The sequence below is a fragment of the Odocoileus virginianus genome, chromosome 9 (genome assembly GCF_023699985.2).
Source record: "Odocoileus virginianus isolate 20LAN1187 ecotype Illinois chromosome 9, Ovbor_1.2, whole genome shotgun sequence".
NCBI classification, from domain to species: Eukaryota; Metazoa; Chordata; class Mammalia; order Artiodactyla; family Cervidae; genus Odocoileus; species Odocoileus virginianus.
This window is the reverse complement of record NC_069682.1, coordinates 17,999,389-18,026,407: the sequence shown is the minus strand read 5'-3', so window position 1 is coordinate 18,026,407 and position 27,019 is coordinate 17,999,389. Positions and strand designations below refer to the sequence as shown.

At 40.3% G+C, this 27,019-nt stretch overlaps 1 protein-coding gene and 1 pseudogene across 14 annotated transcripts in view; one reads left to right on the top strand and one right to left on the bottom strand.

Moving 5' to 3' along the window:
• CCDC7 (coiled-coil domain containing 7) overlaps positions 1–27,019 on the top strand; it is a 257,870-nt gene that overhangs the window by 97,111 nt on the left and 133,740 nt on the right. For 11 of the 14 annotated variants that reach the window (XM_070472033.1, XM_070472029.1, XM_020872673.2 and 8 more), the window contains 4 exons: positions 3,264–3,374; positions 11,732–11,836; positions 17,733–17,843; positions 26,073–26,171. In XM_070472033.1, coding sequence (XP_070328134.1) covers positions 3,264–3,374; positions 11,732–11,836; positions 17,733–17,843; positions 26,073–26,171 — 426 coding nt within the window. Of the gene's footprint in view, positions 1–3,263; positions 3,375–11,731; positions 11,837–17,732; positions 17,844–26,072; positions 26,172–27,019 lie in introns of those variants that run through there. The other 3 variants (XM_070472039.1, XM_070472037.1, XM_070472034.1) reach the window with 2 other exon arrangements.
• Positions 19,022–20,477, bottom strand: LOC110124217 (vacuolar protein sorting-associated protein VTA1 homolog pseudogene; annotated as a pseudogene).

The window sequence follows — 27,019 nt, the reverse complement described above, 5'->3', positions numbered from 1 at the left end:
TTGAAGCTCAGGGCTATGTTCCTGTGTTGATGGAGAATTTGCAAGGTATGTCTTGCTCTGGAACTTGTTGGGCCTTGGGTGGTGCTTGGTTTCAGTGTCGGTATGGAGGCTTTTGGATGAGCTCTTATCGATTAATGTTCCCTGGAGTCAGGAGTTCTGTGGTGTTCTCAGGTTTTGAACTTAAGCCTCCTGTCTCTGGATTTCAGTCTTATACTTACAGTAGCCTCAAGACTTCTCCATCTATACAGCACCAATGCTGAAACATCAGGTTAATGGTGAAAAGTTTTTCCACAGTGAGGGACACCCGGAGAGGTTCACTGAGTTACATGGAGAAGAGAAGAGGGAAGAGGGAGATAGAGGTGGCCAGGAGGAGAAGAGGGGGAATCAAAAGGGGAGAGAGCAAGCTAGCCAGTAATCAATTCCCTATGTGCTCTCCATAGTCTGGACTCCTCAGAGATGTTCATGGAGTTACACAGAGAAGAGAAGAGGGAGGAAGGAGACAGAGGTGACCAGGAGGAGAAAAGGGGGAATCAAAAGCAGGGAGACGGATCCAGGCAGTAATCAGTTCCCTATATGTTCTCCACAGCCGGGACACACAAAGAGATTCACCTAGTTGGGTAGAGAAGAGAAGGGGGAGGGAGGAGATAGAGGCGACCTGATGGAGAAAAAGGAGAGTCAACAGGGGGAGAGAGCAATCAAGCCAGTAATCACACTCCCAAGTAAAAATGGTACTGAAGATTGGGTTCTTAAAGGTACAGAAGTGATAACAAATACCAAAAAGCAAAGATTAAAAATCTAGAGTAGAGGTTAGACTCTGAAAATACAGTATTAAAAGACAAAATAAAGTCACAAACATTGTAAAATATATATGAAGTTTGCTTTAAAAATAGGGGTTTTTTTGGCAAGGTATAGTAGTGAACTGAATAGTAGATTACAAAAATGAAAATTAAAGGAGTAATAGAGGACTTAAGAAATGATAATAGTAAAAATATAGGAATTTCTCTGGAGCTGTTGCAGATCCAGCTTATACTTCTCAAGATCTATAAGCCCCTTCTATATAGTCGGTGCTAACTACAGGGTTTTAATCTGTTGTACCGGCCACTTCCAAAGTGGTTCCCTCTGTTTATTTTGTCTTCTTCTGTTTGCTGGTCTCTTCAGTGTCTACTTTCCGCCCTGAAACAAGGGGGCGGTGGTGGTCACTCATTTAGGCTCACTTGTTCAGTTGTGCTGTGGGGAGGGAGGAACACTCCACACAAATATCACTGGTGTGTGTGGGGAACGCTCGCAGTGTCTCAGCCGCACTGGATTTGCCCCTGATTATGGCGTCTGTGCTTTCACGGTCTACACTTCTCAGGCTCCAGGTTGCTCTGCCGGGAACTGTCTTGAGGCGTTCCTGGGTTACCTGCACTTCCCAGGTCTAAGCCTCTCAGGTTCAGGTTCTTGGGTACTCCCGAAAGGGCAGACTCGGTTGGCCCTGCGTTTTGTGCCCTTCCCAGGTCCGAGCAGCTCAGATGACCAGGTGCTTGGCAAGCACAGTCACCCCCAGGCGGAGGGTGCGTCTTATCGCCTCCCCCATCCCAGTGGCTCGGTTTTCTGGGTGTACAACAGGCGCACCTTCTCAGATGTGCTGTGAGTCTCTTCTGGGGAGCTGATCTGGCTGCAACCCTCCTGGCGGATGTCAACCCTCCAGAATCCCAAGAAATCATGGTTAGCAACGGAGCCTTTTTGCAGTTTGGTGGAGGATGCCTCTCTGGGGCCGCTATTGCCCCTTTCCAGCTCTGGCTGCCCCCCTCCTGCTTGTCTCCGGCAGGGGATGGGCCTGTCTGCAGCCTGCTAGCTCTCCTCTGGTATTTGCTCAGTCCTTTGTTCTGTGAGCCAGCCTGGCAGTGCCTCAGGTTAGGGCTTTTCCCAGGATAGTTCTCTCTCTCTCTCTCTCTCTCTCTCTCTCTCTCTCTTTTCCTCTCTCTCTGGCCCTCCCACAGTTTGGGTTGCTATCTCACATTAGTTCCCTCAGATTGTCCTCAGGGCATTCTGGCCCAGTCCTTACCCTAAGCAATGCAGCCCACGCCTCCCTGTTCAGCCCCCGCTTGCTGGTGGCAGCTGCAATTGCTGGGAGTTGCCGTTAGGCACATAATCTTTTGGTTTTAATTATTTATTTATTCATTTTTCCTCCTGGTTATGTGGCCCTCTGAGATTCCAAGATTCCTCACAGACCCGCTGGTGAGAGTGTTTCCCAGTGTTTGGAAACTTCTCTTTTAAGACTACCTTCCCGGGACAGATCTCCGTCCCTACCTCTTTTGTCTCTCCTTTTGTCTTTTATATTTTGTCCTACCTCCTTTCAATGACAATGGGCTGCCTTTCTGGGTGCCCGATGTCCTCTACCAGCATTCAGAAGTTGTTTTGTGGAATTTGCTCAGCGTTCAAATATTCTTTCGATGAATTTGTAGGGGAGAAAGTGGTCTCCCCGTCCTATTCCTCTGCCATCTTAGGACAGCCCCCTTAAGTTGCTTTCAAGTTTGGAATATACAGAATATCAACCTACTTCTAAAAGAGTGCGAGAGCTCACGTTTTCCTGAATCCCTTCCCCTGTATGCCCCAGTTTACCCTTCTGTTGTAAGTAACTATGTATTATATTGTTCTCTGGTTTATCATTTCTGTAATTCATTTGTAAGTGTGTCTATTTTTCTTAATTTCCCCCTTAACTTCCCCTTCTTTCTTACCTCAAAGTTGATATCCTAAATGTATACTTTTTCACTTTTATTTTTTACTTAACATTCTTTCTTGGAAATTCTTTCATGTCTGGATAACTTTTTCATTCATTTTACAGCTGTATGTACAGCTCTTTGTGTCACATTATAAACATTATTTATATTTATTTATAACATATCATGGTTTATGGTGCATATCTTAAGATTATTCAAGCAATGATCTATGAATATTCAGGTAGTTTGAATATTATGCAATTACACATGATGCCATGATGAGTAATCTTGTGCTTATGTGTTTTCATTGTTTGACCTATGATTGATAGTAATCTAAAGTATAAATAACCCAAGAAAACTAGAGACTGATAGAAATATATTCAAAACACTCACTAAAACTTTTCTCACAACTTTTATGTCATATCTAGCATTATGATAATTTATTTTTTATCAAAATGAAAGAGAATTCTGCTGTACACTTGTATAAATTTGAAGTTTAGATATTTCACAGTAGATCTGTTTTTTTTCTATTCAGTGGACTAAATGCATTTCTTTATGTAGGTTATGATAAAGCATCGTATGAAAAGGTTATGCTTAACCATCAGGATTCTGTGTCAAAAACCGAAATGCAAGTAAAGAAGCAAAGAACTCTCAAAAAGGAAAGACTCTCTAGTAAGCATCATAATCATAAATAACTTCATATCATTTTAAATTAAACTTATCAGATCTTTTTTGTTTCCTGAAGATATATCTCAGCATATGTTTTGTATGAATAAAATTTTACATTTTGATTTAAAGTTTGAATACCTTAAGGCAACTTGAAAACAGAAATGAAGTTCTTGATACAGTTTAGTTGGAATTTCTGACCTTAAGACTGTTTCATGCTCAGTATCCATTAAGGACAATAATAGATCAGTAGTTATCTCACTAAGGGTATGTACCTATCAGCCAACCTGGGACATTTCTGCTCTGAAAGACCAGTGGCTGCCTCTGACCTCTGTCAGTGTCGTTTTGCTATAGGCTACAATGTCAGTAAGCTACAAAGAGATCAGTAACTCAGAAAACAAGTGGGGACTCAGAGGAGTCCAGGGAAGGAGATTGAATGACCTGTTGAAAGTCTTCCATGGCATCTTTTTGGCTGGGTCTCCACTCAAAGGGGATAGCCTTTATGGTAACTCCTTAGAAATGTGCCTTCACATCCCTGTGGGCAGCATGCAAATGTGTTAGTAGTCAAAGAATCTCATCAAAAGTCCCATCAATACAATTAAAATAAATAATTTGAGGAAGGGAGGGCCCAAAGATTTGCAAACATCTCCTCTAGAGTAAGATTTTTATCTGCTACAGGTCACACACTGGAATTACACTTGGATACTAGGTCCTTGTCTAGATTAATGGCCCAGCTATGTTGTCCCATGTGGATCAACAGAATGTTCAGTCCCTGTGGGATGGTGCTTGTCTGGGCCCACCAGAAAGACGTCATCAATATAGGAAATTCCCTCTGTGAGTGGGACTTTATCTCAGTCATGCTCTACCCATTGAAGATAGGCAGATGGGGAATTGAGAGATCCCTGTGGAAGGACATTAGTGGCATATTTCAATTAATTCTACATAGTGGTAAATTGATCATCATCATTGGCATGAAGAGAGATGCTGAAAAGTATTCAAGTTGTTGGTTGTTGTATACTGAGTTCCTTTACCTTGGGCAGTAGCTTCTGTGACAGTCACAATACCAGTGTGAGGTTGGTACTACACTTTGTGCAGCCTTAATCATATCAGTCTGTAGGCACCTGAGGTTTTTGTGCACAGGTCTGATGGGGCTATTTTTTTTTTTTTTTTTCTGATTGGGTTATTGAATGCAGGTATAGTCTCTGGAAATTATTGGCTTCTTTAAGCCCAGCAACAAGGGCAGCTATTTATTTTTTATACCCAGCATGTCAGTATTGTTTTTAGTATTAACAGATAAGGGTTCTAGGTTCTGGTAGTTGGGTGGCTCAAGATCTTCCTGCTGCCCTATTAAAATATCCTAACATTATGAAATCCTGTCACAGCTTGGGAGTGAATACGAGTGATGGGTCATCTAATAATGCATCTCTACCAATAATACATTCAGCAGTGAAGGCAATAACAATGCAGCGTACCATAGTCTGGCCTGGAAAAGGTTTCTGTTTGTAGTGGTGCCCCAAAACACACAGCATTATCTGTTTCCCCCTCATTCTAGCACCAGGGCTTGTGAGGATTACAGATATTAGTGTACCACAATCCAAAAAGCCCAAGAAATGTAATTCTCCTCCAACTGCCTTTTGAACTTTGTCCTGGAATAGGCTCTCCTGTCTTCACCGGGGAAATAGGTGCTTTGGTATAGCCCTATTTTGTTAATTTTTGACTGCTGAGAATCAGGATAAGTGTATATGCTAGTTTCAGATCCATCTCAAGATTCATTGATAAAAGTATAGAAAATAGCACTTGCTTTATTCATAGCGGCCACCACAAAGTGGACCGTAGTGGGGCTACATGTTAGGTCCTTATGGCCCATAGTATAACAAGAGTACCTTGGTGGAGAGTATTAATTTATTCCTTTGATACCCCACTGTATGGGTATCAGGGCTACAGATTTTACGTAAGGTCATTGCCCATAACATCCAGTAGAGGGAGCATTATTATATCACTTTCTGGCAGTCGCCAATGTTTGGATGCCTGAAAATTTACCAGTTAAGATCTGACTATGTGACAACTAATTAACACAAACTTATGAGGAAATTTGATTGAGCTTGATAACCAATAAGATTCACAAAAGTGAACCTAGAAATCTGAGTCTGGTAAGACCTAAGTCTCTGAAGATCTCTTCAAGTCGCTGGGCAGTGATTGGAAAGTCCTTTACATCCTTTTTCATTAAAGTCATCAGTCTCTGTCAGGACTTAGAACTAACAACAGTCATAGAGTATATAACTCAGCTTTCTGCGTCTCTGATGACTTTTATGTCCATCTCTGGAGAACCATAACCATGAGCTCAAGAATTATTTCCCTAGCTCTCTCAAGAGTCCCTCTGTTCAATCTCTAATTTGATTCATTGGGGAAACTGATGCGAGTTTGGAGGCTAAAGTGAAGGACCAATATTTCCCTAAAACTAGAAGTCTTAACAATTTATTAGAACCTTCTAAGGGTGCTCTATGGCCTCCACCAGCACTTTCTGAGACTCATTGGCATTACTGGCTGAGTGTTCCATTGGACAACCTTGCAGTAATCTACTTACATAGTCCAAGAGTGACCCAAATTGTCTCTAACACCTTCTAAAAGGGCTTTGTGGAATCTAAAGAGATTTCACTTTTTCAAAAAAGCGTTATGTTTCATTGGTCACTTTGCTTACTGTGCCAGTTTCTCAGAGAAAGAGCTGTCAAGTTGGCCAATTAAGATAACAAACTGTACAAAGTAAAATTAAGCCTTTTTTCATTTACTCTGATAGTATAAACAATAATCTAAACAGAAAACGGCTGAAGCTCCACTAGTCTTCCATTTTCCCCACAGAACAGCACTGGGCAAGGGTCAGGTGTGTCATTATAGACAGGAGAGAGTGGAGGCAACATCTCACTGCCTCCAACAAAAGGCTCCCACTGTTTTAAGGACCCTGGGCCCAGGGAAAGGACAAGGAGGCAGAGTTTGGAGTGGGTAAGTTCTTTACACTGAGTCAGACTGAGAAGAGTGTTTTCCAGGTATACCTAATAAGATGGTCTAGGTAGGGGCATCTGAATAGTACAGTGTCTCAAGGAAGCATCTGTATGGAGGTTTCTAGGCAGAAGAGTTTAAGATCATGGTCAGCTGGAAGTGTAGGTTGAGGGTCAGCCTGACTGTAACTGTTTCTAGTACCTGGAGCTGTACATTGTTAGTGTAGGGTTGGAAGCTTTCCCAAATGAGGACTGACAGTTCTGTAATTTCTTATGGTATAAAAGGTCATATATAGTGTTTTAACATAGAATTGAAGGATCAATGTGTGTACACACACACATGTGTGCATTCATATGTAGCTAAACTACATACATATAAAAGTAAATATATATATGCGTATACCCATACATAGACATATTTGGAAACTGAGTCCTTACAGACCCCTTCAATTCCAGGTAATACACTTAGGGCTTGTTCTCGCCTTCCTTCATTGTTTATGTGTATGTCCTTCCACAGTGTAGATCCTGACTTTCAGAAACATCAACACATTTATATATTAAGCCATCTTAGAATACTTGTAAAACTGTTTCACAATCAATTAACTGATACAAATAGAAGAAAAAAGCCTACTGAAATTTTTGTGAATGTTTTTGTGCCCACTCTCGCCTAAGATGGAGTTGTTCTGTCGCTCAATCATGTTCAATTCCTTGCAACCCATGGACTGCAGCACGTCAGGCTTCCCTGTCCATCACTATTTCCCTGAGTTTGCTCAAACTCATGTTCATTGAGTCGATGATGCCATCTGACCATCTCATCCTCTATCGCCCTTTCTCCTCCTGCCCTCAATCTTTCCTAGCATCTGTGTCTTTTCCAATGAGTCAGCCCTTCACATCAGGTGGACCAAGTATTGGAGCTTTAGCATCAGTGCTTTAGCTCAGTCCTTCCAATGAATATTCAGGGTTGATTTACTTTAGTATTGACTGGTTTGATCTTCTTGCAGTCCAAGGGGCTCTCAAGAGTCTTCTCCAGCACCACAGGTACAAAGCATCAATTCTTCAGTGCTCAGCCTTCTTTGCAGTCCAGCTCTCAAGTCTGTACATGACTACTGGAAAAACCATAACTTTGACTAGAGAAACCTTTGTCAACAAAGTAATTTCTCTTCTTTTTAATACACTGTCTAGGTTTGTCATAGGTTTTCTTCCAAGGAGCAAGCATCTTTTAATTTCATGGCTGCAGTCACTGTCCACAGTGATTTTGGAGCCCAGGAAAATAAAGTCTGTCACTGATTCATTTTTTTCCCCATCTATTTACCATGAAGTGATGGGACCAGGATGCCGTGATTTTAGTTTTTTGAATGTTGAGTTTTAAGCCAGCTTTTTCACTCTCCTCTTTAACCTTTATCAAGAGGCTCTTTAGTTCCTTCTCACTTTCTGCCATTAGGGTGGTGTCATATGCATGTGTGAGTTTATTTGATGTCTCCCAGCAATCTTGATTCTAGTTTGAGCTTCATTCAGCCCGGCATTTCGCATGATGTACTCTTCATGTAAGTTAAATAAGCAGTGTGACAATATACAGCCTTGAAATACTCCTTTCCCAATTGGGAACCAGTCCATTGTTCCATGTCCAGTTCTAACTGTTGCTTCTTGACCTGCATACAGTTTTCTCAGGAGGCAGGTCGGTTGTCTGGTATTCCTATCACTTTAAAAATTTTCCACAGTTTGTTATGATCCACACAGTCAAAGGCCTTAGTGTAGTCAGTGAAGCAGAAGTAAATGTTTTTCTGAAATTCTGTTGCTTTTTTTATGATCCAATGGATGTGGGCAATTTGTTGTCTGGTTCTTCTACTTTTTATAAAACCAGATTGTACATCTGAAAGTTCTCGGTTCATGTACTGTTGAAGCCCATCTTGAAGGATTTTGAGCATTACCTTGCAAGCATGTGAAATGATCACAAACGTGCAGTAGTTTGAACATTCTTTGGCTTTGCCCTTCTTCTGGATTGGAATGAAAACTAACCTTTTCCAGTTCTGTGGCCACTGCTGAGTTTTCCAAATTTGCTGGCATATTGAGTGCAGCACTTTAACAGCATCATCTTTTAGGATTTTCAATAGCCCAGCTAGAATTCCATTACTTACACTAGCTTTGTTCGTAGATGTGCTTCTTAAGACCCACTTGAATTCACACTCCAGGATGTCTCACTCTCTCCTGGTCATTAAGACTTTTTTTTGTACAGTTCTTCTGTGTATTCTTGCCACCTCTTCTTAATCTCCTCTGCTTCTGTTAGGTCGTTACCATCTTTCTGTCCTTTAATGTGCCCATCTTTGCATGAACTGTTTCCATGGTATCTCTAATTTTCTTGAAGAGCTCTCTAGTCTTTCCCATTATACTATTTTCCTCTATTTCTTTGCATTGATCACTTAGAAGGAAGGCTTTCTTACCTTTCCTTGCTATTCTTTGGAACTCTGTATTCAGATGGGTATATCTTTCCCTTTCGCTTCTCTTCTTTTCTCAGCTCTTTGTAAGGCCTCCTCAGACAAGTATTTTGCCTTCTTAAATTTCTTTTTCTTTGGGATGGTTTTGTTCACCACCTCCTATACAGTGTTACAAACCTCTATCCATAGTTCTTTAGGCACTCTTTCTATCAGATCTAATTCTTTGAATCTATTGGTTACTTCCACTATATAATCATAAGGGATTTGATTTAGGTGTTACCTGAATGACCTAGTGGTTTTTCCCTACTTTCATCAATTTGTGTCTGAATTTTGCCTGACCTGAGCATGACCTGAGCCACATTCAGCTCTAGGTCTTGTTTTGCTGACTGTATAGAGCTTCTGTTTCTTTAACTGCAAAGACTATAATCATTCTGATTTCAGTGTTGATCATCTGGTAATGTCCATTTGTAGAGTGGTCTCTTGTGTTAGCTATGACCAGTGCATTCCTTGGCAAAACTATATTATCCTTGCCCTACTTCATTTTGTACTCCAAGGTCAAATTTGCTCTTTACTCTGGCTATCTCTTGACTTCCTATGTTTTCATTTCAATCCCCTGTGATGAAAAAGACACCTTGTTTTGGTGTTAGTTCTAGGTCTTGTAGGTCTTCACAGAACCGTTCAGCTTCTTTGGCATCAGTTGTTGTGGCATAGACTTGAATTATTGTGATGTTGAATGGTTTGCCTTGGAAGCAAACAGATCATTTTGTAGTTTTTGAGATTGTACCCAAGTACTGCATTTCAGACTCTCTTGTTGACTCTGAGGGCTTCTCCATTTCCTCTAAGGGATTCTTGCCCACAGTAGTAGATATAATGGTCATCTGAATTAAATTTACCCAATTCTGTCCATTTTAGTTCACTGATTTCTAAAATGTTAGGGTTTACTCTTGCCATCTCCTGTTTAACCACAGCCAATTTACCTTGATTCATGGACCTAATATTACAGATTCCTATGCAATATTGCTTTTTATGGCATCGGACTTTACTTTCACCACCAGACACATCCAAAACTGGGCCTCATTTCCACTTTGGGTCAGCCTCTTCAGTCTTTCTGGAGCTATTTCTTCACTCCTCCCCAGGAGCATGTTGGACACCTACTGACCTGGAGGGCTCTTTCAGTGTCATATCTTCTTGCCTTTTTCATACTGTTCATGGAGTTCTCAAAGTAAGAATGCTGAAGTCGTTTGCCATTTCCTTCTCCAGTGCACCACATTTCATCAGAGCTCTCCACCATAACCCATCTGTCTTGGCTGGCACTGCACAACATAGCTCATAGTTTTATTGAGTTACCCAAGGCTGTGATCCATCTGATCATTTTGATTCATTTTCTGTGATTGTGGTTTTCATTCTGTCTGCCATCTGATGGAAGAGGATAAGAGGCTTGTGGAAGCTTCTTGAGGGACTGGCTGTGGGGAAACCTGGGTCTTACTCTGGTGGGCTGGGCTGTACTCAGTAAATCTTTTATCCAGTTTTATGCTGATGGGTGGGGCTGTGCTCCCTCCCTGTAGTTTGGCCTGAGGTGGCCCAGGCCTAGAGTCTGCAGTCTCTGTGTCAGGACAGTAGGCTCTTTAGTAGGACCCATGGCAGTCTCCTCTAAGAGGACTTAATGCCCACATGCCACACCCCCCAGGACTGCTGCTGCCAGCGCTCCTGTTCGCCTGTTAGTCCACTGCTGACTCATGCCTCTACAGGAGCCCCCTCAAACACTCTCAGGCAGGTCTGGCTTAGGCTCTTGTAGGGGTCACTGGTCCTTTCCCTGGGTCCTGGTGCACGTAAGATTTTGTTTGTGCCCTCCAAGCATCTCTGGCTGGTATGAGGTTTGATTTTCATGTGATTGTCTCCCTCCTACTCCCTTGTTGCGGCATCTCTTCTGTCCTGGGACATGGAGTATCTTTTTCTTGGTGTAGTCCAACATCCTCCTGTCAATGGTGGTTCAGCAGCTGATGGTTGTTCAGTAGTTGATGAGTTACTTGGATTTGTGCTTATTTTTTCCTTCAGTAGCTTCAAGTTTGCTTTCAATGTTAGTCTTCCTTTTTATTTTTTAATTTAGTTTTGTGTTTTGAATATGTAAAACATGAACCTTTTTCCAAAAGTAATATATGGGCAGAATGATATATGTAAAGTGTCATTCCTTTCCTGTACCTTCCCTGCATTCCTTAGTCCTCACCCTCCTTTTGTAGGTATCCAACTAAATTGTTTTTTGGTTTATCTTCTCCATCTTTGATTTAAAAAGTAACTCTTTTTTCCCTGTTTTTGTATTTCTTTCTTATGTCCCTTTCTTTCACAAAAGGTAGCATGCAAGATACTCATTTCAGTTTTTTTTTTCACTTAATATTACCTCCTTGAAATCCCTCCAAATCATTTTGTAGAGGTTTTTTTGCATTTCCTTTGCAGCAACAGGTACACTTGCTTATACTACCAAGTACTGTAATTTATACTTTACCATAGTTTATAATATATACTTTAGTTTGATTTAACCAATCAACCAAAGATCAACCAATCTTCTATGTTTATATATTTGCTGATTTTAATTATTTTGCAATTACACGTAATATTGTAATGGAAAAGTTGTACATACACATTTTCATTGTTTGGTCTATAAATATGTATTTACCTAAAGTGTAAATAACACAAGAAAACTGGAGACTAATATACAAATATTTGATTCCTAGGAATGTTTATGAAGCAGATGGCTTCAACTTACATCTATCAGAATTGATCTCACAATTTTCATGTGGATCTAGCACTGTGGCAATTTATTTAAAATTTTATTAAAATAAGAGAAAATGTTATTGCACAATTATTATAAATTTGAAATTAGAGATTTCCCAATAATATCTGTTTTATTCACTTAGTGGACTAAATGTATCTCTCTATATAGCTCATGATAAAGCACGAGATAAAAAGCGTATGCATGAGAATCAAGATTCAAAAATCCAACAACATGTAAAGAAAGGAAAAAGTCAGGGAAGGGAAGGACACACTAGTAAGTATAATAAGTATAGATAATTTTTAATAAATATTTTATTTTTTATTTTTTTAATAAATATTTTAAATTAAACTCATCAAATTATCTTTTTTATTTGGTTCACAAATATGTATGTGGCATGTGTTTTATTTTAAAGATTATTTTTCTTATCTATTTTTGTTGAAGTATACTTGATTTTCAGTGTTGTTAATTGCTGTTATATACCAGAGTGATTCGGTTGTACATATATATACATACTCTTTTTTTAAATATTCTTTTCCATTATGGTTTATCATTGTTGCTGTTTAGTTACTAAGTCGTGTTCAATTCTTTTGTGACTCCATGGATGATAGCCCACTCCGCTCCTCTGTCCATGGGATTTCCCAGGCAAGAATTCTGGAATGGGTTGCCATTTCCTTCTTTTCCATTATGGTTTATCATAGGATTTTTTTTCGGTTGGAGTGTAATTGCTTTACAATGTTATGTTGTGTTAGTTTCTCCTGTACAACAACATGAATCAGCTGTAAGTATACATGTATTCCTTCCCTCTTGGATCTTTCTCACCCTATGTACCCCCTGCCACCCATCTACGTCACCACAGAGCAATGAGTTGAGCTCCCTGTGTTGTACACAGGTTCTCACCAGCTATCTATTTTATACATGGTAGTGTATTCATGTCAGTCCCAATCTCTCAGTTTGTCCTGACTTCTCCTTCCCTTTCTTTGTCCACAAGTCCATTTTCTATGCCTGCATGTGTTGTCTTTCTCTGCATATAGGTTTATCAGTACCATTTTTATAGATTCCATATATTTTTATTAATATTTGATATTTGTTTTTCTTTTTTTTGACTGACTTCACTTTGTATGACAGATTCTAGGTTCAACCATGTGACTACAAATGACCCAATTTCTTTCTTTTGTATGACTGAGTAATATTCCATTGAATATACATACCATATCTTCTTTATCCATTCATCTGTCAATGAATATCTAGGTTGCTTCCAAGTCCTGGCTAAATATTGTAAACAGTGCTGCAGTGAACATTGAAGTGCATGTGTACTTTTGAATTATGATTTTCTCAGGGTACATGCCCAGTAGTGGGATTGCTGGGTCATATGGTAGTTCTATTTTTAGTTTTTTAAGGAACCGTCATACTGTTTTCCATAGTGGCTGTATCAATTTACATTCCCATCAACAGTGCAAGAGGGTTCCCTTTTCTCTACACCTTCTTCAGCATTTATTGTTTGTAGATCTTTTGATGATGGCCATTCTGAACAGTGTGAGGTGTTACCTGACTGTGGTTTTGATCTGCATTTCTCTAATATTTAGTCATGTTGAGCTGTGTTAATTCATGAGTCATGTTTGTTGGCCATCTGTATGTCTTCTTTGAGAAATGTCTTACTTAGGCCTTCTGACCATTTTTGATTGGGTTGTTTGTCTTTTTGTTATTGAGCTGAATGAGCCATTCATATATTTTGGAGATTAATCCCTTTTCAGTTGCTTTGTTTACAAACATTTTCTCCCATTCTGAGAACTGTCTTTTCATCTCATTTATGGTTTTCTTTGCTGTGCAAAAGCTTTTAAGTTTAATTAGGTTGAATTTATTCTTGTTTTTATTTTCATTACTCTAGAAGATGAGTCAAAAAAGATCCTAAGAGTTTTATAGCTATGGCACACAGGCTTAGTTGCTCCATGAGATGTGGGATCTTCCCAGACCAGGGATCAAACCTATGTCCCCTGCATTGGCAGGTGGATTCTTAACCACTGAATCATCAAGAAAGTCTCACTTTAAATTTTTTTAATAAAACTCAGTTGAAGATATTTTTCTTGGGTTCATGAATCACTATTTAAGCATGTATTTTATAGCAGCTTTGCCCATTGACTTAAAGTGTGAATAACACAAGATAGAGAATAAAAGCAAACTACTCATAGCTTTTGGTTGATATTTCTAGTCATAAGACTAGTTAATGGCCATGGATCATATACTAAATATTCATGAAGGCCTTGTAACAGGCTATTAATAGTCTCTTAAAGAGATTGTACCATTTATCTGAATTCAGGAGACTATGGTACCAAAAGTCCCATGGATGCCTCTGGCAGTGTATTTCTGCCATAGGCTCTAATAAGCAGTCGGAGAGGTTGCTAAGATCTATAACCCAAACACAAATGTGAACCAGAGGGGCCAAGGGGATGGACAGAGCTGGAGACCTGTTGGGGGGCCTCCAGGGCATCATATTGTCATGTCCTACTCAAAGTAGAAACCAAAAATTGTATCTTAATAGACAAATGCCATCAAGATGACCACATGGTGAATGTCAAAGTACCAATAGCCAAAAAGTTCCACCAATCATTGGGTCTCCTTTGTATTTGCTGGGGTTTAAAGGAACTAAAGCTTGGCAATTGCCGCCTATGGAATGAATCATACTTACCCTTCTCAGTTTACCCCCAGAGATTTCACTTGGATATCAGGTCCTGGTACTTTTTCTGTATTAATAGCCCAGCTTTCTTGTCACATGTAATTCCACATGCTTTCTGTCTTTGTTGGGTAATGCTCTTGCCTAGGCCTAGTGGAGGATATTGTTAACATAGGGGTGGCTAGGACTCTCCATGTGGGAGTGGGACTTTTTTCCAGGTCATGGCCTTGTGGAAAGACTTTAAAGTTGTACTGCAACTCATTATGTGTATGGCAGACTGATCTTGATCTTCTCTATGGACAAGTGAAATGAAAGTTGCTCAGTTGTGTCTGACTCTTTGCAACCCCATGGACTGTCCATGGAATTCTCCAGGCCAGAATACTGAAGTGGGTAGCCTTTCCCTTCTCCAGGCGATTTTCCCAACCCAGGGATCGAACCCAGGCCTCCTGAATTGCAGGCAGATTCTTTACTAGCTGAGCTACAAGAGAAGCCCAAAAACACTGGACTGGTTAGCCTATCCCTTCTCCAGGGGATCTTCCCAACCCAGGAATCGAACTGGGGTCTCCTGCATTGCAGGCAAATTCTTTACCAGCTGAGCTATCAGGGAAGCCCTTTCTATGGACAGGGATGCTAAAAGAGACATTTGCAATGTCAACTTCTTTGTACTTTACTCAGCTTAAGCAGGGACCACCTTACAGAATCTGCCTGGGCGTAGGAGACTCAAGAGACATGAGTTTGATCCCTGGGTCAGGAAGATCCCTTGGAGAAGGAAATGGCAACCCACTCCAGTATTCTTGCCTTGGAAATACCATGGAAAGAGGAGCCTGGTGGGCTATAATCCATGGTGTCACAAAAGGCGGACATGACTTAGTGACTAAACCACCACCACTACCACCACAGTTTAGGCAACAGCCTCTATGACTATTGTAATTTCAGGTAACACCAGTATCCATGCTACATGACTGCATTCAGTTCAGTTCAGTCCAGTCACTCAATCATGTCCGACTCTTTGCGACCCCATGAACTGCAGCGTGCCAGGCCTCCCTGCCCATCGCCAACTCCTGGAGTTTACACAAACTCATGTCCATTGAGTTGGTGATGCCATCTAACCATCTCATCCTCTGTCGTCCCCTTCTCCTCCTGCCTTCAATCTTTCCCAACATCAGGGTCTTTTCAAATGAGTCAGCTATTCACATCAGGTGGCCAAAATATTGAAGTTTCAGCTTCAACATCAGTCCTTTCAACGAACACCAGGACTGATTTCCTTTAGGATGGACTGCTAGGAACTCCTTGCAGTCCAAAGGACTCTCAAGAGTCTTCTCCAACACCACAGCTCAAAAGCATCAGTTCTTCTGCACTCAGCGTTAAGCCTCTAATAATCAGTTGATTCTCTATATACCTGAGGCCTTATCCACAGGCCAGATGGGGTTACTGAAATGGAGAAATAGTCTTGTGGAGAACTTTTGCTTCATTAAGCTCAATAATGAGCTTTTAATCCTCTGGGTAGTTGCTTTGTCCATCAAAGGCACTAGGTACTGGTAGTTTGTTAGGTTCAGTTTTTTATGAAGGGCCACTGAAATGGACTCAGTTGTAGGATTTCTGAGCATGGATTGGGGATAAACGTGCACACACACACACACACACATACTCATACTTTATTCATCTTGCTCCAAAAAGACCAAAGAATGAAATTCTTCCTCACCTCCCCATCCTCATGTTGGGGAGAGGGGAGATTTGTAAAAACATCCTCATGTTCCCAGTGGGGACACAAGGACCTTGGCCTAACTCATAGTCTTGTTTATTTTTAAAGTTAAGAGACCTGGATACAAGTAAGGGGATGCACTCTGATTCATGTCAGGATTCACTGGAAGGGTTGGAGAGAATGTTACTTTCATTAGTCATTGGAGTTATCAGTATGTGGACCCCATTGTGCCCAAAGGTCATTATCTAGTCCCAGATATCTGATGGAGAGCCTGTCTGTCTCCTCCTTGAGACCTACTGTTGGGTAAGAAAACCCATAGATGTCTTTGGGAAAGATCTTGACCCTGTGATCCAGGAGTAAGTACCCTATTGCCGTTTTTACATCACTCTGAGTACTAGTGAAAAGTTAGTGTCTTGCCAGTAGCTTCTTTTCCTTTGCTTGGAAAATTTTCAGTTCACATATAGATTGTGCCATGAACCAATTGATATCACTTTATGAGGAGGTTTGTTTTTTTTTTTATGAGGAGGTTTAAGTGAGCCAGGTAACCAGGTACAGTGGCAAGAATGAACTTAGATCTAAGTCTGGTAAACAGTCTCATCATTTACTTTTCTCACTTTTTTAAATTGAATCAAGGGACTATCAAGTGGCTTGCAGAGCACCTTACCGGGTGGCTGTAAGGGTGAGCCAAAAAATTTTTTTGAGAACTAAGTTTTTTGAGAATTGTTTGAGAACTCAAAAGTTTTTTTGAGAATTGTTTGAGAACTAACCACCACTGGACCAGTCAAGAGCAAATAACAGCTATTAAAGGAAGGAGAGGCTCAGGTGTACATGACTTTTCTCCCACCTGCCGCCTTCTTCATCCTCCTCGGGCATAGTAGCCATGGAAGGTGTTCTGAAAGAGGGGGTCTGCAGTGACACACCAGAAAAGGTGCTGGTGTCCCTAGTTAACTTCAACAATATTACTTTCCTTATAGTGGAGTCAAACCATCCGAATCTCTGTCATTTGTCTGTGTCGCTGGGCAAAGCAACCCCTGGGGCTCTACCTACTTTGTCATTAAATGTGAGAAACAGTTGTTGTATTGAGGATGTCATCACTGCCAGCAACATGTTTAGATTTAATAGTAGTCATTGCGACCAGTTCTGCATGCAACTTCTGGTGACCAAATACATTGTTTTCTCTTTCGCTTTCCTGAATTTCTTTTTCTAAAGGTAAATATCTGATGTTTTCTCTTTATTTCTTACTCTCTTCTTTCCTAAAAAATAGAATATTTGATACCCTCTCTTTCCATTTTTTTGTTTATTCCTAACCTCTCATCTAGCAATCCTTCCAAGTTGAGTTATAAGTGTCTTTTTTTTATAGCTTTTTGTGTAATTCTTTGTATAAATAATAATTTATATTACCCTAGTTTATAGTATATACCTTGTTATTCAATTAATCTCATATGCTAGTATATTTAGGTGCTTCTGAGTATTTTGTGCTTAAAAATGTGGTGTGGACCTTTACATTTACATTTCCATCATTTGGTCTATGAGTATATATTAACCTAAACTATAATAATATAAAACAAGTAGGGACTAATATAAAATATATTTGACACCAGCAAACATTTGTGAAATAATGAGACTTAACACACATTGAAATTTTTCTTGCCATTTTCATATCAGGCCTAGCATGATGGTAGTTTATTTATATATTTATGAAAAGGAAAAAGTACTGTAAACACATGTATAAACTTGATATATAGGGATTTCAAGATCCATTTTTCTGCCTAATGCATTAAATGTGTCTCTTTATGTAGCTCATGATGATGTATCAGATGAAAGTCCCATGTTTACGCAGCAAGACTTAAAGTTAGAAACAGAAATTCATGTAGAGAAACCAAAATCTTCTGGATCTGAAAGTGTCATGAGTAAGTAAAATAATTGGGGATAACCTTGTTTTTTACCTGTTCCAGTTGTCACACTGTTTTGTTTCCTTGCTGTATCTCTGAATAAGCTGTAAGCACCACAAGGATGGACCCTGGACTATCTTGCTGCTAGTATATCCCCAGGAAAAAGCACAGTGCCTGACCCAAAACTGGCATCCAATAAATAGTTTTTGAATACATGAAAAAAAATTTAATTGTACTTATCAGAAGATCTTTTCTTTGGTTCATGAAGATGTATTTGGGATTTAAAAAAAAACTAGTTCAAAGAGTCCTTGTATTTATTTTTTGCGCAGCATAAATGCAGGAGATATTGTAAATCCAGTTCCCCACAAAACTTATACAATTAGCAACTGAGAATCTATGTTCTTATGATTTCCATCACTCATAACTGTACAGTCTTTGGCATTCATTCCATAGTAGCAAAGAACCTTATCTCAAAGCACCATGTTTCCAGGCATTACTACAAACGTTGTTTTCATTCTCTAATACATGGTTAAATTCCTATGAAGCAAATCCCAATTCATCTTCACCTTCAATGGATAAGGGAAAACAGTTAGGAAGCTAATGTCATTCTTACATCTAAAACTGATTCTGCCTCTTTACCTTAATATATTTCCTTCCATGAACATTTTAACTTTAAATGTATTTATGTTTAATATGAATATAAGTTGAAATTTAAAAAATCTCTTTCAGATTCCTCTAACAGTTTTGGACATTCATATCCATTTTTCTGAGGAAAACAAAAACATGGTCTCTGGTGTAGAGTATTCTGGTAGTGTTTATTTAAAAGTTCAATTTAGCATTTTATAGCAAAGTAATATGGACTGTTGGTCCAAGTTATAGATTTAAAGATTCCTTAATTTATGTTGACTAAGACACTAAGCTAATTCCCAAAGTATTTTATAGATGTATGTTTTCATTTTTAGAACAAGTAGGGTTCAATGGGCACTTTTAGGATCTTGCTCACATCATTCCTGTATATCCAGAGACTTCTGGATCCACTCACAGACAAAGAAAATTGGTTACGTCTGCTGAAAGCATCAACAGGAATCTGATACACAGACACAGATTTCATTCTTACAGATAGTGGAAATGAAGTCTTTAAAACTGTGCTCATGATAAGCTGAAGACTGAGCTAGTTCTTTAAGCATGTTAGTCTGTTAGTTCTTTAAGCACGGACCTTTGGTACAAAGACTGCATCCTCTACCTGTAGTCAGTGACTTGAGGGCCTCCTCTAGAGTTTGCACTGCATTGGTGACATCTTCATAGTGCAAAGCTCTGCCAGCATATTTGCTATATTTCTGAGCGCTAGCAGAATCCTCTGATGTCAGTTGGATATCTCCCTGGGAAACTGCAGTACAGTGCAGAATCAATGCCTGGAGTAGTCTGTGGAGTAGGCTGGGTAGTGTTACTTGTTAAACCTATACTGTGAGGAACTTCTGCTGGGATGTTAGCTGGAATGCTGGATTGTGGGCACCAAGAGGAATTTGTGTTCCAGTGTAGCTGCCTGATGTCATGTTGCTTGGGTTCTAAGTTGAAGATCATGGCTGAGGCGGCTGAGTGGGCAGAGAGGTTGCCCCTATATTTTCATTTTTCTTCAGCATCAGTATATTCTTCAGTCCCACCAGTCCCAAGTCTCTCCATTCTTTAAACAATTATATGTTGTCTTTCACTTTCCATACATTTTCACCAGTGAGTTCTCCAACACTGTTTTGACATCTGTTAAAAGACTAGCAGTGTAGCGGGACTTGATCATGTTTTTGTGAAATCACCCAGCATGAACTTCTTTATCTGCATACAAAACACTTTCAAAGCATAGTTCTCCAAACGGACAGAGACTGCAGCCATGAAATTAAAAGACACTTGCTCCTTGGGAAAAAAGCCATGACAAACCTAGACAGCATATTAAAAAGCACAGACATCACTTTGCTGACAAAGATTCATATAGTCAAAGCTATGGTTTTTCCAGTAATCATGTGTGGATGTGAGTTGGACTGTGTAAAGAAGGCTGAGCAATGAAGAATTGATGCTGTCAAACTGTGGTGCTGGAGAAGACGTTTGAGAGTCCCTTGGACAGCAAGGAGTTTAAGCCAGTCAATCCTAAAGGAAATTAACCCTAAATATTCATTGAAAGGACTGATGCTGAAGCTCCACTACTTTGGCCACCTGCTGCAAAGAGCCGACTTATTGGAAAAGACCTCGATGCTGGGAAAGATTGAAGGCAGGAGGAGAAGGGGATGACAGAGGATGAGATGGTTGCATGGTATCACCAATTCAATGGACATCAGTTTGAACATCTGGAAGATAGTGAAGGACAGGGAAGTCTGTCATGCTGCAGTCCATGGGGTGTCGAACAGTCAGACACGACTGAGTGAACAACTACTATTTCTTGAGTAACATTCATTATCACCCAACTGTTTAAGAACTTTTAACTGATCCATTAGCTTTGATAAAAATTTACGACATTTAGTTTTTACTCTCAATCTTCATTCCAGTTTGCATCACATAGAAAAGACAGTAATAAACCACAGAGTCTTGCTTGTCCAGCTTATGAGCCATCCTCAGATGGTGATGTATGCTCCTAAACTGTAGAAGCAGCAGAGCAGGCGTGGCCATCTCTCCTCCAGGAATCCTATCTGGTCATATTTTTATAAAAATTTTATACTGACCTAAAGTGGGAATGCCCTTAAATAATTAGAGAAAAAGCAAAACTATTGATAACTTTTGGTTGGAATTTCTTCTCTTGAGACTATTTCACAGTCATGGGTCATGTGCTCAGTACACACTAAAGCCCAGTAATGGACTAATAATTTTCTCCTAAAGGCTGTGTACCTTTCAGCCAGCTATTCCTAGAGATGATGAATTAAAAAGTCCAACTGATGCCTCTGGCAGTGTCCTTCTGCCTTAAACTCCAATCGGTGAATAGAGAGGTTGCTGATATCTGTTAACTCAAAAGGCAAAATGGATCAGAGGGGCCAAAAAAAAAGGAGGTAGCCTGGGCCTTGTTGAAGGGCTTCCAGGTCATCCTCTTGGCTGTGGCCCCATTGAAAGGAAATGACCTTTCATGTAACCCTGTAAATGGTTGGCATTAAGAATGCAGGCAGGTGACAAGTTCCATCTGTCCATGGACCTCCTTTTTTAATTGTTAGAGTGGTGAGGGTCAGAAGCAGTCTTCTCCCATGAAATGAGATAATGAGACACCACATCCTGATCATGCCCAGAAATTTCACTTGGGTGCTTGTATGCTTTCTGTAAAAAATGGCCCAGCATGTTGCCACCTGTGTGTCAGCAGGATGTTCAACCCTTGCTGGGTAGCTCTCTTCTCTGGACTTAATAGAATGATATTATCAGCAGAGTAGAAAGCAAGCCCCTCCTCTAGTAGTGGAAGATTTTCCAGGTGATATATTGCTGACAGGAAATTCAAGTAGCGTTGTGAAAGGGTGTGAATGGTGAATTGTCATCATTCTACACAAAGATGAACTGATCTGAATCATCCCTGTTGGGAGGAATATGGAAAAGGGCCTTTGTGGCATCAGTTGCTGCCCAACAAGTTCCCACACTCTGGACAAGTTTTTGCAATAGTCATGATGTCAGATACTACTGTTGCCAAGGCTGTTCTGTTGACTGAACAACCAGAATCAGTTGAGTAACTGTGAACTCTTATTCTGGTATACAAGTCAGCTGAGTTACTGAATAGGGATATAATCTCAAGGGGACTTCTGCATTAAGCTTAGAAAAGAGGGCAGTTATTTCTGTTTCTCTCCCAGGCAAATTTTTGAGAGACTTGTGCTCAAATTGGATAGGTTCACAGTCTTCCTATGCTCCTCTAACATGACCTTAACTGCAGTTAAGCAGGGCTTAGAAGAATCTGAGTAAATTGCACATAGACAATACAGTGGTACTCTGCTGGAGAGCCCCATGGTAAATAGATGGGAAAACAGTGTCAGACTTTATTTTGGGGGGCTCCAAAATCACTGCAGATGGTGATTGCAGCCATGAAATTAAAAAACGCTTACTCCTTGGAAGGAAAGTTATCACCAACCTAGATAGCATATTAAAAAGCAGAGACATTACTTTGCCAATAAAGGTCCATCTAGTCAAGGCTGTGGTTTTTCCAGTGGTCATGTATGGATGTGAGAGTTGGACTGTGAAGAAAGCTGAGTGCCAAAGAATTGATGCTTTTGAACTGTGGTGTTGAAAAAGACTCTTGAGAGTCCCTTGGACTGCAAGGAGATTCAACCAGTCCATTCTGAAGGAGATCAGTCCTGGGTGTTCATTGGAAGGACTGATGCTGAAGCTGAAACTCCAATACTTTGGCCACCTCATGTGAAGAGTTGACTCATTGGAAAAGACCCTGACGCTGGGAGGGATTGGGGGCAGGAGGAGAAGGGGACAACAGAGGATGAGATGGTTGGATGGCATCACTGACTCGATGGACATGAATTAGAGTAAACTCTGGGAGTTGGTAATGGACAGGGAGGCCTGGCATGCTGTGATTCATGGGGTCACAAAGAGTCGGACACAACTGAGCGACTGAACTGAACTGAAGCAGGGCCTAGAGGAATGTGAGTAGAGTGGCACATAGACAATACAGTGGTACTCTGCTGGAGAGCCCCATGGTGTCCACTGGCTCTTCTGGAGACACATTAGCCTGATGGACAATGTGCCCTGTGGGACCCTTCAACTCCTGCAAATGATCCAGCCCTGAGTCCTGAAAGAGTCTCCCTAGCACCTCTCAAAGTGCTCCTTCCAGAAAAGAATTTTACTTTATCAACTACTTTGTTCTCTGCACTAATCTGGCAGAGAAAGCTGCCTGTTTTGCCTTGATCAATTAAGAGAGGAAGCCAAACTGAAAGTAATAAGCTTTTGTTCACTTCCTTTAATAGTATAAGCAAGTCTAAATGGAAAGGGCCCCAGCTCCACCACAGTTTAATTTTCTGCACAGAAAGAAAACAGGCAAGGGTCAGATGTATCAACACTGATGGGAGTAAGGGCTGAGGGAAGATGATGTCATATCTGAGGGAGCCCCAAACAAAAGACTTCCTTACTATGGCCCCAATAACCTTGTGAATACTGATGTAGAATGGCTAGGAGTGTAAAAGTCCTGAATACTGAGTAGTAACCAAGAAAACTAGCTTCAGATTCCCCCAGTAAAGTGGTCTGTAAGAGGCACCTGAAAAGTACAAATATCAGCTGACCACTCTCCCTTTCATAGGGAGGTCTCTAATAGAGGCAGCTGGTATAGGAATCCAGAATGCATAAGAACATGGCAGTGGATGGGCCTTGGTCCTCCACTGCAACTACTCTCAGTGTTTAAAGTTCACTGGATATGTATCAAATTTGGTATGGGGTGAGAAGTATTCCCCCATGAGAACTGTCAGGTGGATACTTTGTAATTATCTGTGGTTGGACCTGCAAAGTCAAACAGGATTTTGGCCTGGAGTTGAACTCGTGTATATACATATCTGTACATATACATGCACATAAACATACATTCATACACCTACACTGAGTGTCCTTTGTGTTTTTTGTGGTAGAGACTGAAATAAGATTGACACTTTGGAGTGCTTTGAGAAAAGCTTGGCCTGCTTTGTATTTTGGGGGGATAGAGAAGGGAAAATCTATGTTCCTTGAAGCTTGGAATGAGACAATGTACCCCTTTCCACTTTGCCCCTAGGGATTTCAGTTGGATACTAGGTCCTTGTACCATCTTTACATTAATGACTCAAATGTGGTCACATGTGGGTCATCATGGAATCCAGTCCTTGTTGGGTAGTACACTTGTTTGGGTCCAGTGGAGGATGCCATCCATAGAGTGGAAAGTGAAAAAGTAAAAGTGAAGTCGCTCAGTCATGTCCAACTCTCTGCGACCCCACGGACTGTAGCCTACCAGGCTCCTCCATCCATGGGATTTTCCAGGCAAGAATACTGGAGTGGGTAGCCTATCCCTTCTCCAAGGGAAATTCCAAACCCAGGGATTAAACCCGGGTCTTCTGCATTGTTGGCAGAGGGTTTACCATCTGAGCCACCAGGTAAGTCCAATATAGTGGAAGGTTAGTACTTGATCTTGGAGCAGGGCTTTTTCTAGGTCATGGGCTTGTGGAAGGACATTAAAGGTGTATCACAACCCATTTCCACATAAGGCAAACCATCGTGGCCATTAGTGTGAACAGGAATGTTAAAAAGGGCGGCATTTGTGATATCAGTTGCTGCATACTTACTTCACTGTACTTGGGCAGTAAATCTCTATGAAGGTCACAGGAGCATGACTATACTGTGGCATTGAGCCAACAATAATCAGTCAAGTCTCTAGGCATCCCAAGGCCTTACACACAGACTGAAAGTGTGTATAAATGGAGAAATAACTTTGTGGAGAACTTTAGTTTCATTAAGCTCAGCAATAAGCACAGTGAACTGTTTTGGATGGTAAAGGTGCTAGACACTGGTAGTCTGGTGGTTGTTTTTCATTTGCTAAGTTGTGTCCCACTCTTTCGGACCCCATGGACTGCAGCATAGCAGCCTTCCCTGTCCTTCACTGTTTCCCAGAGCTTGCTCAAACTCATGTCCATTGAGTCAGTGATGCCATTCAACCATCTCATCCTCTGCCGCCCCCTTCTCCTCTTGCCCCAAAATAGTTTTCCAGATGCCCTATTAAAATGACAACCCACTCCAGGATTTTTTCCTGGGGAATGCCCTGGACAGAGGAGCCTGGCAGGGGGCTTTCTAAGGGGCTTCCCTGATAGCTCAGTGGGTAAAGAATCCTCCTGCAGTGCAGGAGACAGGGGAAATGCAGGTTTCATCCATGGGTCAGGAAGATGCTGTGGAGAAGGAAGTGACAAACCACTCCAGTATTCTTGCCTGAAAAATCCTTTGGGCAGAGTAGCCTGATGGGCTACAGTCCAAAGAGTTACAAAGAGTCAAACACGACTGAATGATTTAGCACGCATGCACACACTTTGTGACTGTTCTTTCTAAATAACACATTTACTCATTTGTTAGACTTTGAAAATTATTTTGAAATTGTTTTTGCCTATTTGTATGGGAAAAAAAAGCCTACTAGAAATATTTTGTCATGTATTGACAATCTCTCCATGCTTCTGCCCATGAATGAGTGTATGTGTCAAATATTGCATTGATGAGTTACTTGAATTAGTACTTTTTTTAAGTAGGTTAATTTCTCTAAGTTTGCTTTCAGTTTTAGTTTCTCTTTTTTTTTTAATTTTATTTTTGAAACATGTGGAACCTGAACTTGCTTCCAAAAGTAAATACTATGCAAAAAGGTATACTTAAAGGAGTACCATTTCTTCCTTAGTTTGCTCCCTTGCATCCTGTAGGTAACCAGTTACATTTTTTTCTATCTCACTTGTGTGTCATTTTGTAAAGGTAACACTCTCTCTAATTCTCTCCCTTCCTCTTTCTTATTTATTTCCTTTTTCCCCCATCTTCTTTACCTGAACGGTACCATACATTTCTCCTTTTTTTTCCCCTTCTCTTAATATTATCTCCTTGAAATCCCTCCAAGTCAGTTTATAGAGGTTCATTTGATTCCTTTTACATCTTTACATACATCTGATGGTACCATATTATTTAGCATAATTTACAAAGTTTATGGGATTTCCCCGATAGCTTAGTTGGTAAAGAATCCGCCTGCAATGCAGGAGACCCTGGTTCAATTCCTGGGTCGGGAAGATCCCTTGGAGAAGGGAAAGGCTACCCACTCCAGTATTCTGACCTGGAGAATTCCATAGACTGTACAGTCCATGGGGTCGCAAAGAGTCAGACATGACTGAATGACTTTCACTTCACTTCACAAAGTTTATAGTACATATATTAGCTTGTTTATCCAATTTCCCATGCATGAACATTTATATGCAATTACAAATAGTACTGTAATTAGCAAATAGTACACATGTGTTTTGTTGGTTTGTCTCTGAAGTCTATGTAATCTATAAAATATAAATAACCTAAGAAAAACAGAGACAAATACAACTATATATAATGTCTGGAAATATTTATGAAATAATGAGAAAGATTCAAAACACATCTATTAAAACTCCTCTCACACTGTTATCAGATCTAGCATTATGGTAACTTCACTATAACTTCAGAAAAATTAGAATATTTCTGTTTGCTTATTATGAATTTGATATGTAGAGATTTCATAGTAGTTGTATTTTTCTATTCAATGGGCTAACTATATCTCTCTTGTAGCTCATGAAAAAATATCAGATACAAATCTTATGCAAGACCACCGAGAATCAACGTCAAAAAGCCAAATGATGGTAAAGCAGCAAGAAGAGAAAAAACACAGTAAGCATACTAATTACAGATAACTTTAAATTATTTAAAATTAATTACAGCCAAAGATCTTGTTCTTTGCTTCATAAATTGTGTGTGTATACATATATATAGTAGATATTTTATACTTTGACCTAATGTATAAATATCCTAAGATAACTAGAGGATAAAAACTAAAGTTGTGAAATACTTGGTCAATATTTCTGATTGTCATATTTTTCTTAGTCATGGGTCATGCACTCAGTATCCACCAAACCAATAAAAGGAACATAATTGTCTTCAAGAGGTATGTACCTTTCATCCTACTCCAGGAAGTTAGACATAGAGAGTCCCAGATTAATACCCTGTCCTGTGGAATTGCCATCTTCCAAAGACTAACTGATGAAAAGAGAAGTGCTGAGAATTTTATCTCAAAATCAGATCAGAAGTTTCAAGGGAAAATGTGACTGGGAACGTTTTTTGTTTGCCTCCAGCCAATCCTATTAGTTGAGATCCTTTCATATGCAGGTGTTTTTTCTGAAACTTAGTAGATGGTTGCAATCAGGGCCCATGAGGGGAATGTAAGAGTGCCAGTAGCAGAATAGTTCCACAGAGTTTTGATGGGCTCTCATTTGTTGTGACTGACAGGACAAACTTTGGAAGATATCTCCTCTAGAATGATGTGTATTGCCTTTTGCTACAAGGTGCTTGTCCATGCTTCTGTTAATGACCCTGCTATGCTGCTAAGCATGGTCAGCATAGCATCTGGCCTGGTGGGATAGTAGATATGCCAGGATGCACCAGGAGGATGAGGATGTCAACAATAGTGTGGAAGCCCAGTGCTCCACCTGGGAATGGGACTTCTTCCTGCTCATGGCATT